The sequence below is a fragment of the Hippopotamus amphibius genome, chromosome 2 (assembly GCF_030028045.1).
Source record: "Hippopotamus amphibius kiboko isolate mHipAmp2 chromosome 2, mHipAmp2.hap2, whole genome shotgun sequence".
In the NCBI taxonomy this organism is placed as follows: Eukaryota; Metazoa; Chordata; class Mammalia; order Artiodactyla; family Hippopotamidae; genus Hippopotamus; species Hippopotamus amphibius.
Window position 1 is genome coordinate 149601521 of NC_080187.1, and position 15271 is coordinate 149616791.

Genomic DNA, 15271 nt, shown 5'->3' on the forward strand with positions numbered 1-15271 from the left:
GTCCAAAGGTGTCATAAATGACTAAAGGGTGCATCTTCCCCAGGAAAAATGAAATTGGATGTTCCGACAGCCAAGCTGGCAGGGATGAGGCAGGTTTAACTTGATGGGTAAAAATAAAGCAACCAGATGGGGTTTCCACGCAAGTTATCAGAAGAAATTCATATCAGTTATACAATGTTGGGTGCGTTAAGGTTCAAAACCAATAAATTATAGGGTAATAACTTCTTTGTACCATTATATGTTTTGACAATAATTTCTTCTTTACTGATTTTAAAACTGTGACCACAGCTTTCTTTTTGTCTGCACTGGCCTGACAGACCATGGCCAGTCCTTTTATTTTCAAACCTTTAAATCACTTTTTGCAAGTTGTAAATAGTAGTATATAATGGGATAGTTTGGCTTCTGTTGTTTTACCCAATTAGAGAATCTTTTTTTCTTTTGAAAGAACAAGTGAATCTAAATGCTTCTTTTAAAAGCCACCGTTTTCAAGTTAAAGGCGGCACAGGGACACATGCCTCACCCTCTCTTCCTTCCTGACACCCCACTAATGACAGTAAGGAACTTCTAACCCCTAATGCCAACAGGCTGGCATTTCCCCCAAGGGATGAGACTGGAGGTTTGTTTTCTAAAGAAATATAAGCCTTCCCAGAGCAATCAAGGAGCTGGGGAAGGAGAGAAGTCGCAGAGGGTCAATCCAGGAGGTCTGTATCTGACTAACAGAATTTCCAAACAGAGAGGCTAGAGAGAAAGAATTTATTTAAAAGAAGAAGATTCTGCGCTAAAGTCAGAGTCTCTTGATTGAAAGGGCCCACTGAATACCCAGCACAATAAATGAAACAAACCCCCACACCCACCGAGGTTCAACCCTTCACTTTATAGATGAGAAAATAAAAGCTCAAAGAGCAAAAGTGTGGTGCCCAAGAGCACATGTCCAGGCCACTGCCAGACACAGGCAGCAATGGGCACGAACACAGCACTCTTCCCACCTCTCCTGCCGCCTGAAATGCCTAGTTCCCACTTCCGGTTCGCATCTCCCCAGGTCAGCTCGGTCATTCACCTGCTTCCCTCTCTCCCAAACCGCCCAGGGAGCGCCAGTGCGACAGGGGAAAGAGGGTGAGCCTGGGACCAGAATCGGTGCCCGTCTCAGCTCTGCCACGCACCAGCTGCCAACCATCGACTTCCTCACCTGTGAAATGAGGCTATCATGCCCAACCATCAGAATGGTCCAGCCAGTCCACAGACCCAGAAGCCCTGAGACAGGTGAGCTAGCTGGCAGTGGGCACAGGACTGGCTCAGCTGCTTCTGCACCTGCGGACCTGACGTGTGGTCCAGAGACCAGCAGCAGCAGCAGCGTCACCTGGGAACTTGTCAGAAATACACATGTCAACCCAACCGCCTTCCGACCCGACCCCCTCCCCGCCAATCCCGACTTACTGACAGAGCCTCCGGGACAGGGCAGCCCTCGGCGTTAACAAGCCGCCCTCCTCGTGATTGTGAGGCAGCTCAAGCCTGAGGGACGGAGCTGCCTGTGTGACTGCGCCACCTAGTGGTGGATGGGCCTCACAGAGCCAGCGCGAGCATGCAGTCTGAAGGACTCAGGGAAGGCGCGGCCCTCTGCAAGACTGCAAAAGCTTGAAGGCACAGACTGTGCCGTTCTTCCTACCCAGCATAATCCCAGCACTTAAGCACCATGATTAATAAAGGACAGACAGTTAATGAATATCTGTTGAATGTATGAAGACAAGTGAATATATCTGAACAAAGAAGACACGCGTTCTGACTCCTAGTCTGTCCACAGTGTTGTGCAAAACTGAAATGCCTCGGGATACAGCCTGAGGCCCAGGGGGGCCAGTTCAAGAGGTGGAAGGAGACAGGGGCGCCAGGTTCCAGGCGTCCAGGCACCATGTCTGAGAGCACAGCAGTCCTAGGCATTCAACAGGGGACCCTCGTGGGCGGTCAGCCCATCCCAGTGGGTCCAGAGCGTGGAGGGGCCAGGAGGGAAACTCCTCCTAGGGCGATGGGACCCTTCCCCCACCGCACTATTCCAGCGAGAACAGGGAGGAGAGAAGTGGGGGGCAGGGTGTTAAGTACTCGTCTGCACTCAGGGGCAGGACGAGGGCAGAAAATCTAGCAAGTAGGGAGAGATGGTGAGAAGGACAGTCACAACATGACAGGAGGGAAGAGCCTGGAGTCCCGCAGAGTGGGGGAGGGGACTGATGTACGTCTTCCCAAGGCTGTGAGGGGCACAGGCAGGGTGGGGGCTTTCCTAGCACTGAGCCTGGGAGGAGGAATGTTGGAGCAAGGATAGCTTACGATCCCCACACGTACAGAAGAGCCCCAGCAACCCCAGACTGCCTGCTTCACAAGCACCCGCCTCTCTTTCATAAGCACATTTCGTTATTTGGTCTCCAAGTTTTCCCTGCCCAGCTGGAAAGATGCCCTTCGCTTCTGAACCCTGGGCTGTGTTCCACACCCCTGTGAAAAACAATTACAGGAAGCAAAGGCACCCAGTGTTTACCATGTGCCAGGTCCCGTCCCGAAAGCTGTTACATAGAACCATCTAATCCTCATCACAACCAAATGAGGCGCCCCAGTGTGCACATGAGGAAGCAGTGGCAACGAGAGGGCAACCGAGCCCAGGGGCAGTGTCCTGCTCACCTCTGAACGCTGAGCACACCGCACAGTCAGTGCTCACTAAAGGAGTCACCACATTTTACAGATGGGAAAACTGAGGCCCTCGCCTGTACCATCTCCAAGTAGATGGTGTTCACATTGTCACCACTCACACAGTAGAGGAGTCTGGGTTTTTAAATACCTGTAGCAAAATGACCCAGCATGAGAGGCTGTGAAGAAAAGGCAACCCTCTTGCACCGTAGGTGGGAATGTAAATTGGTTCAGCCACCATGGAGAACAGTATGGAGGTTCCTTGAAAAACTAAAAATAGAGTTACCATATGACTCAGCAATCCCACTACTGGGCATATACTCAGAGAAAACCATAATTCAAAAAGACACATGCACTCCAATGTTCATTGCAGCACTATTTACAATAGCCAGGACATGGAAGCAACCTAAATGTCCAATGACAGACGAATGGATAGAGAAGATGTGGTACATATATACAATGGAATATTACTCAGCCAAAAAATGGAACGAAATTGGGTCATTTATAGAGACGTGGATGGACCTAGAGACTGTCATACAGAGCGAAGTAAGTCAGAAAGAGAAAAACAAATATCATTTATTAACACATATATGTAGAATCTAGAAAAATGGTACAGATGAACTGGTTTACAAGGCAGAAATAGACACAGACGTAGAGAATAAACATATGGACACCAAGCAGGGAAGGGGGGGCAGTGGGATGAATTGGGAGATTGGGATTGACATATACATAATAATAAGTACAAAATAGATAATTAATGAGAACCTGTTGCATAGCACAGGGAGCTCCACTTCGCTGTACAGCAGAAACTAACACAACATTGTGAAACAACTATACCCCAATGAAAAAAATAAAATAAAGTAAAATAAAATAAAATAAAGATGACCCAGCATGAACTACTGGGGTGACTTGACATTCCATCCTGTCTGCTTCCTTTGGGTCTTTGCTGAAAGAGAAGGGGGAGCAGGGAGGGAGAGAAGGACCAAGGGAGAGAGGGAGGGAGGGAGACAAATGGAAGAAAGGAGGAGAAGTGGAGGAGGAAGAGGAAGATGCAGAGGGAGAAAGAAAGAAGGGAGGAGGGAAAGAGGGAAGGGAGGAGGAGGAGGAGAGGGAGGGGGTAGCAGGGGGGATTCTCAGACCTTGGGAAAAACTCCGCAAGTTTCTGCAGGCCAATTACGTACCCCCCAAAATCTGATTTTTAAGTCACCAGGTCTTTCTTTATGAAGTCACAGTAAAATACAAACTTTAAGTGGACTGTAGAAGAAGCAGCACATTCACTTCCTAAAACAAACACAAATACACATCTAAACCTGGCTCTGCACCAGCCACAAAGAACAGGACAAATCACACACTAATTACTGTTTGAATGAAGATCCGATTGTTAATTGCCGCCTGTTTCAGGCATTCCACATGAGCAACTTACCTGAAAAGCTTTCCAATTTTTATGTCAGAAAAGTTAGTAATTAAACACTTCAGCTCCCTATTGACTTTATTTAAGATATGATAATCCTTACATAGTTAGATTATAATTATTTTACTTGTCAAGTGAAGTTGATATTTAGTTAGGAAAGTGTTACCCTTACAGTCTTCCAAAAAAAAAAAAAAAAAAAAAAACCCTGGGACCTGCACGCGACGAGAGACATCTGAAGCTGCCTATATATGGTATATAGAACCCAAAAAGGTTTGCCAAGTAAGTAGGGAATGGCATGTGGAACCACTAATCACCTTTCCTTAGCCTTGTCTGCACAGGACCTTGACTTCATCAACTCAGAGACTCACTTTTAAGTAATGCCTGCTGAAGGCAGCCTTGTGGTATAACATCACTTTGGGGGTGTTCTTGATAAAAATTTTAAAAGCACAATCCCAATCGTGAGGGAACATCAAACAAAACCAAACTGAGGGATGTTTTACATTTTTGCTGTACTCAGCAAAAATGTTAAAGCCATGAAAGGGAAAACAGCAACAATAACAAAAAACAACAGAACAATTATTCCAGAATTGAAGGAGACTAAAGAGACATCATAACTTGTAATCCTGGATTAAACCTAGAGTGAAAAAAAAACGGCTTTGGCTATGAAGAACAATTCGTAAAATATGAATAAGGTCCGCGGCTTAGATAATACTGTTATATTAATGCCAACTTCCTGATTTTTAAACATTTTAAAAAATATTTATTTATTTATTTATTTTGGCTGTGCTGGATCTTAGTTGCGGCACTCAGGATCTTCTTTAGGGCACGCAGACTCTTAGTTGAGGCATGCGGGATCTAGTTCCTCAACCATGGATCGAACCCGGGCTCCCTGCATTGGGAGTGCAGAATCTTACCCACTGGACCACCAGGGAAGTCCCACCAACTTTCTGATTTTGGTCATAAACTGTAGTTCTATAGGAGGATGTGCTTATTCTTAGGAAACACACACTGAAGTATCTAGCATTAAAAGGGGCAACGGGTCTACCATGTATTCTCAAATTGTTCAGGAAAATAGAGAGAAAAAAACTCGAGAAATTAGTAAAGCAAATGTGGTGAATGTTAACACCTGAGGAATCTAGATGATGGGAAAACAGCAGTTCTGTGTACTATTCTTGCAAGTTTTCTGTAAGCCTGAAATTACTTCAGCATAAAAAGTTACTAAAAACAAAAAAGGAACTTTGTAGTGGTCATGCTGCTTCTCAGTGGTTCTCAGTTTGGGGGACCTGGAGATCAATCCATCCATTTATTCATTCGTTTGCTCAATAATATTTATGAAGCACCAGTTACGTGGGAGGCCTCATTCAAGCCACTGGGGATACTGCAGTGAAAAAAAAATCCCAACTCTAAGGGAAATGAGGCCACTCGAGGTTTCTGGCAAATCCCCGCTTGGATGCCTTGAACTCACGATGCCTTAAGTGCAACACGTCCAAGAACAAATCCGTCACCTTCCTGCTACCTCCACCAAAATAACCCCAAATACCAGGACCTCATCAACATTCCCTGTCTTGGGAATTGGCACCCTACCCTTCCTGCGACTGAATCGGGAATCTCGCCACTGCCGCCTCTATCAGCTCTGTCTGATCCATCATCTGGTTCTGTTGGCTTCGCCTCCTGAATGTCTCAGGGGTCCACCTGCTGCCCTCCAGGTCCACTGCCACCCGGAGCAGGCCTCTGCAGTCCCCTCCCTGGACGGCGGGGATGGACGCCTTCACCCGGCCGGCCTGATTCAACAGCCAGCGAGATCTTCAAAACCCACCTCCTGGCACATCACGGCCCTGCTCACAGCACTTCAATGGTTTCCCATTGCATCTGGACACAAAGACACCTTTTTCTTCCCGACACCTACTTTAATAACACAATCGTGCACGTGACTGTTTAATAAACGGCCGACTCTCCCCACAGTGAGTCCCGTGGGGGCGCGGACCACGCCTGGCTTTGCACACCACTGTGCGCGCACAGTTGGCATTCAATTAATATTTGTTTAATTAGGTGGATAAGCAATTAAAATAATTACTGTCGGGCTTGGACCAGTGAATGGAGAGTGGTGTCATTCACTGCCACAGGGGACGTGGGGGAGGTGCTGGCTTTGCAAAATGTGGGGGACACGTGGACAGAGATGTCGGGCGGGCAGCGGGAAACAGAGACCTGTGGTTTGTGAGGCTGACTTTAGGAAAAGGTGCACACTCTGGTGCCCCTGAGCCCCCGCTGTGACACACTCTCTGCCCTTCGGGAGGAGCTGGTGGGGGTCACATTCTCTCCTGCCCCCTAGTAAGCTGCCAGTCATTTGCGTAAAACTGTCCAGACGCTGCCTGCTGTGGAGACTGGCTGAACACATACGTGGCCAACCTACTTCACCCAGCAACTCTCTACCCCCTCCCCCAGCACTGGGCACTGCACCCTTTATGCAGGGGGGCGGGCAGAGGGGTGCCCGGGGAAAGCTGGCTGAACCGAATTAGAAGTTTTCTGGTGTGAAATGCTTTCAAAGAGAGAGAACACAGCTGTGATCCTTGATCACATTCATTCATTTCATTCTTTGGGGGACTTGGAATCCATCAAGCATATCAAATTATGGCAAATGAGTCCAGGCTATGCCGCGTTTCAAACTTGCTGATGTGATAGAAACATCAACGCTGTTCTAAAAATAATAATAACAAATTCGGGCAGTTCTGTTATTTCACATTTAAATTAACTTCCATTATGGATACCATAATTTTCTGAGAAGTACCATCTTGTCCCTAAAGCCACCATGTTTTCTGATTCTGAAGGGGTGGTCTCGGGGGCCAGCCATGCACCCCCTGGAACTCCTGGGTTCCTTTCCCAGCTTGGGCCAACCCCCCCCCCCACCCCGCCCGGTACCACTGCCCAGAGGCCTCCGAGAAGTCCTGTCCCTGGAGAGCAGGGGTTCTCAACCTGGCACTGGTGACATCTGGGGCTGGATGGCTCTATGCTGCGGGAGCCGCCCTGTGCACTGCAGGATGTTCAGCTGCGTCCCCGGTCTCCACCCCCAAGATGCCACCTCCCCTCCCAGCTCCCCACCCACCCCTGGTGTTGTGACAACCAGGAATGTCCCCTAGCGGATGAGCATTGTGTGGACCCATCTCTGGCCCCTCCTGTGCCAGGCTTCTTAGATGCTCTGCCGCTCGGCCCGCTCAGAGGGGCTCCAAGAGAAGGAAGAGAATAGCATTTGGTGACAGCTGTGAATAAGATAAGTCGGGGCATGATGAACGTCAGGCCTGCTGTTGCCTCAAAGTCTGGCACCCCGTTCATCTACGGACGTCTGTAAGGAACAGCTACGTAGCTCTCCTGATAAATAATCAGTCATTTATCCAACGCAGCCAATAAATAAATAAAATAAGTTTTAAAAAAAAAACCACACCAACCCACTTGACTATTCAATACCATTTCTAGGAAGTGACCCTAAGGAAAAAAAAATCATGTAATTATATATTTACATACAGGGATGTATACGACAATGTTGTATATAATTCTGACAAATGGAAAAGCACACCAAATATTACGTGCCTGAATATAAGAGACTAAGTCAATAAATTAAGACAGGGCCATAAAACACAACACTTCCGTATCTCTGGTAGGATACACTGCTCCTATTAATGACGGGGGGAAAATGGTATATTCACAACAATTCTATTTTGTGTTGATTTACAATATTTTTTTAAAAGTCTGTAACAACATATGCAAAATTATCAATAGTGGGGAGTAGAACTATCTTAGCACTTTCATATAGTTTCCAAATATTTTATAATCCACACATATCTTTCTTGTTGTATTTGGGGAAAAAGTGATTATGGGAAAGGAAGAAGCCAACTCTTCAGTGGGGGCTAGGAGAAGATCCCCCACCAGCTCTGCTTAGCTACTCTCACAACACAACCAGAGCAGTAAGAGATGCCCCATGTTTCTGTACAATGTTCAAAAGCAAGAACTACCTACTTGTGAACATTTCTGCTTTTTTGTGGATTTCCCTGAAAAAATGGACCAATTGTTAGTCTCGAAAGCCACACAGGCTCTGCTTGTCTGCAAAGGGCTTCCAACTCCAGGGCCTGTGGCCCTCAATGCTGGCTTCCTCGGACCCATGTCAGCCCCTCCAGGAGCCGGGGGGTGGAGGGGTGGTTGAATGGAGAGTCAGCCCAGGGACCTTATCTGTAACTGCTGGTGATTGCACAAGCCACAGCAACAGCTCCGCACACAGAGCAGAAGCCCCAAAAGGGGAGGACCTTTGTGAGACTTTCACAGGGAATCTGGTGGGGATATGGGTCTCCAGGCTACTACCCGTCTGCCCTGCCCTCCTGGGGAGAAGGATAATATTTGCGTGTTTCCAAGGCTCCTTTACCTTATTATAAAGTCTAAAGGCACTGGTTTGGGGACAAATTATCCTGGTAAGATTTTCAGATCAAAATCAGTTCCCACCAATAAAAATGAGAATCTAAATTAGACAGCCCTGGTCTATCTGGTTTCAGAGATCCACAAATACAGTGCACATGCTTTCTTTTCTTCAAAGTGGGCATTTCAAGGCAGCCACATACAAAACTGTGACGCAATTCCCTGGCGTCCAGATATTCACTCATCAGCAAACCTTCCTGGATGCCTGCTGATGCCTGGTGTATAGGAGGCAATACGGTGGATGCTGGGGCCACCTCAGTGAGGCATGCCTGCCCTGCCCTCACAGGGCTACCAGACCCACAGGAGACACAGGCATGGATCGAATAACTAGGTGATCCCCCACGAGGGGAATTAAACCAAGTCCACCCTACAGGGCCCTGGTGGGGTGCATTACAGGCACACTTTATCTGGATAAAGGGATCAGGAGAGCTTTCTCCATGGAGTAAGCATTCAAGCTCAGGCCAGAAGGAAACAAACAGACTCGAATGGGGAAATGGTTAGGTGTGGGGAGGGGGTGGGAGAGAGGAGGAAGGGACAGGAGAGCAGTTAATCATCCCAAGAAGAGGAACATGACACAAGCAAAAGCCCTCAAGTGGGAAATGGCCTGACTAGAAGGGGGAGACAATTTTTATTCATGGAACAAGAAGTTTTGCATGTTAAACTAGCCCACCGGCCTTGACCTGCACGATCGCAGCTCCTACCCGCTTCTGTGTGAAAGCCTCCTCGGCTCCCCAAGCAGCGTATCCCATTCCTGGGCAACTCTACTGGACGTTCCTTTCCCAAGGACAGCCCAGCACAAAGCTGACACGATGAGTGCAGTAATAGATCTGGAAAAGATACAGAAACGATTTCCCCGCACATCTTAGTGAATCTCAGCAGAGGCTGACCACGAAGCAGCCACGAAGCCGCTGCTGGGGAACTAAGGGGATTTGGTCCAAGTGTTCCACTCTCTGTGATCTCACTTTCCCCAAGGAAAGCACTTAGAGACGCTGCTCTTCGCTTATTTCTCCAGCCCAGGTCCCTCAGGCCCACATGGCCCACAGCCTCCCCAGCAGCTCCACCTCCGCGTCTCCTGGGTACCTCCACCCAACCGTCCAATGCGGGAGGCTCTGCACACCCCTGTCACGAGTGCCTCACTATCTTCCCATCACCTCCCACCACCCGGGGGTCAGCACAGAAAGCTGGGACTCATCCTTCCCCATCAGCACCTTCTTGCAACCCTATACCATATAGTTATGGTGCCACCCCAAAAAAGAGCTGCTGCAGATGCCGTGCCCAACTGCAAGGATGGCCAAGGAGGTAACTGGTACCCCTGGAGCTGCTTGGCATGGCGTCCTGGCCCCCAATACATCTCAACTCCATCTCCTCTCCACACCCACTGCTACCCCCATCCACGTCGGCAACATCTAACGGGACTCTTGTTTCTCCTCTGGCCTCCTTCTAGTCTGCTCTCCAGAGAGCAGCCACTGCAGGTCGGATCACGTGCCTCCACTGCTAAAGGCCCTTCTAGCTCTCTACTGCCCTCAGAATCAAATCTCAACCCCCTACCCCAATCCGTGCCTCCCATGAGCGGCGGCCTCTACCCCCTCCTCCAGCCTCTCACACCACCATCACCCCTGCTCACCCACCGTCCTCCGGCCACCCTGGCCTGTTCTGAGTCCTCGAACCTGCCCAGCTCTTCCCAACTTCAAGCTAGCACAGCACCTCGTAACTGACACAATCTAGTTAATGAATACTGACTGAGGAATAAATAAATCTCTTTTTCAGATATCACTCCTATCTTTTGACAGAAGCTAAAAGGCTATTGGTTCATCACTGGGCTCCCTGGCACGACTAAAGGGCAAACCTTATATCATTTTTTATTGGAAAAAAAGACCATATGTTTTACATACAAGTGGTCAGGCAGCAAAATTGACTTTTTCTTAATGCATGGCATTTTACTGGTTCTAAATGTGACTTTCTAAAACATCACTGAAATGGAGGAGCATTTTACAGTTGATAGTATATCAGAGTTGAATTGGCACCAGTTTTTTCAAACAAGCACACAAAATAATGATGTATCTTGCAATCAATAGGCTTCTAGACACCAGGAAACGCAGTGCGCAAAGAAACTGGACATGTATGTTCAGCTCTATTGGGCTTTCCACCTCTAGCTGAGGCAGTGCTGCACGGCAGCCTGCAATCACAGCAAGCATCTCACCAAAGCTCTAACACCACCCCATCATTCTTGGGGGTCCATCTGGGTCCCTGAGAAGACAACCACTTGACGGTTCCCCAGACTATCACAAATGCACCCACCCACCCCCAGCTCTCAGCGACCCTTCCTAAATTCTCTATAGGCCCAAATCTCTCTTTTTGAGAGGCCCAGTTTCAGAGGCTACCTCTCTACAAGGCTTGCTCTCATGATACATACCCACCTAGTCAAATTCATTTCATGCCACCTTCTGTTATAAACTTGGTCTACTGATGCCTCCCCTATCACACTCGGAACTCCCAGAGGTTAAGGAACGGATCTTCACATTGCCCTCCGCCCTGCACAGTGTTTGGTAGGTCAGAAGTGTTCAATATGTTTGTTGAATCGATCCAAACATCCCTCCATCTAAGGCAATTTGCGCCAAGAATCTTCTGTACTATACAGTCAATTCCAAACTAAAATGCCAAAGACCAAAAACCTGGAGGGAAAAAAAAAATCTAATAATTGATTTCAGAAAAAAAATAGCAATTCTAAATCTCTTAAAACATACCTCTTAAGTTTAAAAAAATGTGCAAGACATTAAAACTCTGCAAATACTCATTTCTGAGTGTGCTCTGATAACGCAATTCCTAATGATGACTGGTCTGAATTTGTACCTGATTCCCTCATGCTTAAGTTACAAAAGATTAAGGTGGAAACAGTGAAGTTGGAAAAACAGTCCCTTTCCATAGTGTGCCATTTCAGCTGCACACACCTCTTCACGCGTGAAACTAATTCAAATCTTCGCTATTGCACACAAATCAGAAATGCTTAAATACCACCCAAAGGAAGGGAAACAAATAATATATGTGCACGGAACAGAAGATTCTAGAGCTCCACTCTCCAGTCTAGAGGATGTAAGTGGTTCCTATCTAGAAAGAATAGAGAAAATCAGTCACTACCACAGCATCAGCAACAAGGTAGAGACTGCAATTGACTTAGAAGCAGGGAAGGGTCAGAGGCTCCAGGAGATGGGAAGCAGACCAGGACTGCTGGGGCACATGCTACAAGAAGGACTTCGGGAGCTGAGCCCTTCCTTCTCCAAAGACCACTCCTCCCCCAGAGTAACTGGTAGAATCCGAAAACCCAAACAGGGGACCTAGAAGGGGCAAGTTGGAGGTCTGAACCTGGCTCAGATCACCTGAGTACATGACAGTATGACGATTCCAACTTCATCTGTCATTACCGAGACCCCACAGTGTCCCTGCCGTACATCACAGGCAAGTGTCATTGCAAACAGGTCCGTTGGTATCCAGTGGTCAGCTGGTGAAAAAGGAACAAGTGGGTTGGGTGGGGAAGTGATGGCCTGTCACCTTTGTACCCTGGACACAGATTGGCAGCAGAAATAAACCTTGGTGCCTCCCAGTCCTTTTGCCTGTGTTTACTAAGCTTTTATTCTTTGCAAAGCAACAACATCTAGGGAGGGAGCTGAGGAGGCAGGAGGAGGCATTCAAGCATCACGTGACTCGTGCCTGTGGGAGGGGCACTCTGGGTACCCAGCTCGGGCACCTTGCCTCTCTTGGTTGTAAACTGCCAGACAAATCTGAAACCTCTCTCTGGGCTCTAACATTCAGCTGTATCCCTTGAAACCACACCCTTTCCCCCAAAGAAGTTCGAGATTCACAGGGAGCGAGAACAACCTGCCCTGCAGATCGGAGTGTTACCGCGGCGGACCACTCAAAGAAAAGATGGCTGGGTAAGAGAAAAGGCGACCCCCTCAAAGAGTTTTCCCTTAAGAAGTCCTCCCCACACTCAAGATCTCTGGTATCTCTGCCAACAGAGAAAAGACACAGACGTCACTGTCCATCAAGCAAGCCAGGAGTTTACAAATAATAAAAACAACCCCCTTCACTTGCTCCATTCAAGTGTCCCACAGTCCAAGGCACAGGCATTTGTGCACTCAGCACCACCAAGCCCAGCAGCTGCCCCATGTTTATTCCATTTAGCTCATGGAACCATGCAATGGACAAAACACCTTAAACAGCAATATAATGGTACGTACGTGTGTGTGTGTGTGTGTGTGTGTGTGTGTGTACGTATATAGTACATTGCCTCTGATTTTATTCCTATTTCCAATATAAACCTATATTGGACTAAAATATCCTCACTTATCTTCCTTTGCTTTTTCTTATGTCACAACATTTAAATCGATCGATTTGCTGTTGAGTTTTAAGCAGCTGAACAGGTTGAAATGGCAGGCTTCAGTCACAAGCAAACTGGCACAGCTGTTTTCAAACTCAGCGTTCTGAACAGAGAACTCACCTCTCCTCCCAAGACTCCCTACTTCTGCTAATGGAACCTCCATCCTTGGAACTTCTCAGACTCCTCACCTCCGTGTCTCCTAGGCCTCCCCCTTCCCCCTTACCCCCAATCTAAGCAGTGTAAGTCTGAGCTCCTTCACCTGCCCAATGGTGCTGTCCTTCCTCTTTGTGTTCCGAGCCCGTGCCGCTAAGTCTTACCTCCCCAGCACCTGCCTCATTTCCACCCAGCCTCCTTACCTTCAGTCTTGCTGCCTCCTTTCTATGGTACCTCAACTTAGCTAACAAATTGATCTTCTGCAAGTACCATGACCATGTGAATATCCTATTCAATACCATGGAGAACTCGCTCAATGTGGAGGGCAGAGTCCATACACCTTACCCTGTGCTTCAAAGCCCTCTTAAGCCTGGCCGCTGCCAGACCATACTGTGTGATATTCCACTACTCCCTCTTATACACCTAGTGCCCCAACCATGCATTGGCATCTACGCATGCTCAGAGGAAGTCCACCATAACTAACGCCACTCCTCCTACATGCAAGTAGCTTCAGCACCGGGTTCTGTGTATTTGAACCTTCCAACTCTTCAGAGTCCAGTCCTAACATGTCCAGTCTTGGGACTTCCCTGGTGGTCCAGCGGTTAAGACTCCACCCTTCCAATGCAGGAGGCCCCGGTTGGATCCCTGGTCCAGGAACTAAGATCCCACATGCCCCTGGGGCCCAACAGATAAATAAATAAAATGTCCAATCTTCAAAAGCCTTCCTTTACCACTTTAGATGGAAGGGATCCTTCACTTCTAACTCTGATGACACATTTTTTTTCTTCCCTTGCTAGGCATTGTGGGTGTTCACCCCCCACCCCCACCCCATGACCTCCCTCTACCAGGAATTACCTGAGGGCTGGCCTTTGTCTGACTCTCCCTGAATCCTCCGCAGGGATCTAGCACCATGCCATGGCCATGGCAGTCACTGCACAACACCCAAAACTTTGTAACAGTCAGACTAGGTGTCCCCCTTTCCACTCTGGGACACCCTTCAGGCTGTCCTATTCACAAGGTAGGGCATTTTCCCAACTAAAATAGAATTTCCCTCCTACAATTCCAAAGCAGGTCAATATTCCCACTTGATCATGACCTCTTCCCATTTTTTGAAATCTGCTCAATGAGCACATCTGTCACAGACCGCACCTTGCGAACAGGTCAGCCTTAGAAAGCAGAAGATGTTGAATCGGCCTGGGCTTCTCCACACGGCGTTTCTACAGGGACGGAGGGATGTGTCTGTGTGTCTGTGTGTCTGTGTGTGTGTGTGTCCACCAAACATTAGGATACACAGTAGCTAGTGGCAAAGGGCTCAAAGGACCAGCCCTTGGGGAGCGGGGCGGGCAGAGGAGCATCCGGGGAGTTCCACCCTGTTGAATCCTGGCTCCAAACTTTTCCCCGTCAGCGCGGCACCCTCCTACCCGCCCCTACCCGCTGACGCCTGATGCCACAGGGGCTGGGACCGAAAGAGAAAAATGCGTTGGATGGGGAAGGCAAAGGTGGGTATTTTCGGAACTTAAGGGGATCCTGGACTAGCCCTTCTGGTTCCCGGGATGCGAGGCCAGAGTCCGCTGCCCGCGGGTCAGAGCTGGCGCATCCCGGAGACGGGATGGGACAGAGATCGGGATGAAGATGCGGGCTGCTGGTGCTGATGCTGAGGCTGCCGCGCAGAATGACAGCCGCTCCCCCACCCCACCCGGGGAGGGGGGGCTGAGCGCCCGGCTCCGCGCTCCCGGGGGCTCTCGGCGCGCCCAGCCCCTCCGGCCGGCTCCGGCCCCGGGCAGGGCCTGCGGGCTGCGCCGGGCGAAGGGGCCCGCGGCCGCTACTCACCCGGAGGGTTGACCGCCGCCGGGGTTGCCATCTTGCTGGGAAGGCCGGGCGCGCGCCGGGCGGGGGCGAGGAGGGGCGGCGCGGAGCCGGGCGCCCCCCGGGGCAGGCGCGGCCGGCGCAGGCCCAGGCGGCGCCGCCGCCGCCACACAAAGGACGGCGCGGGCGGGCGCTTCCTCCGCGCTCTCCCGCAGCCGCGGCCGCCCGCCGCCCCCGCCTTTACCGCCTCCGCCCCCTCCTCGGCCTCCTCCTCCCGCTACAGCCTTTGTCGCGCGGCGGGGGGCGCCGGGCCGCCGCTCCCCGGGCCGGGCCGCAGCACCGCGAGACTTGGGGCCGCGGGCGGCGGGACCCCCGAGTCGCGGGCCGCCCCCTCGGGCCCGCGC

The 15271-nt window shown here is 49.6% G+C and overlaps 1 protein-coding gene across 3 annotated transcripts in view; it reads right to left on the bottom strand.

The window, feature by feature from the left end:
- Positions 1-15025, bottom strand: part of ARNT2 (aryl hydrocarbon receptor nuclear translocator 2) — a 197879-nt gene extending 182854 nt beyond the window's left edge. For all 3 annotated transcript variants that reach the window (XM_057724319.1, XM_057724320.1, XM_057724318.1), the window contains exon 1: positions 14892-15025. In XM_057724319.1, the coding sequence (XP_057580302.1) occupies positions 14892-14922 (31 nt within the window). In that variant the 5' untranslated portion in view covers positions 14923-15025. The remainder of the gene's footprint in view (positions 1-14891) is intronic.
- Between the last annotated feature and the right edge of the window lie 246 nt (positions 15026-15271).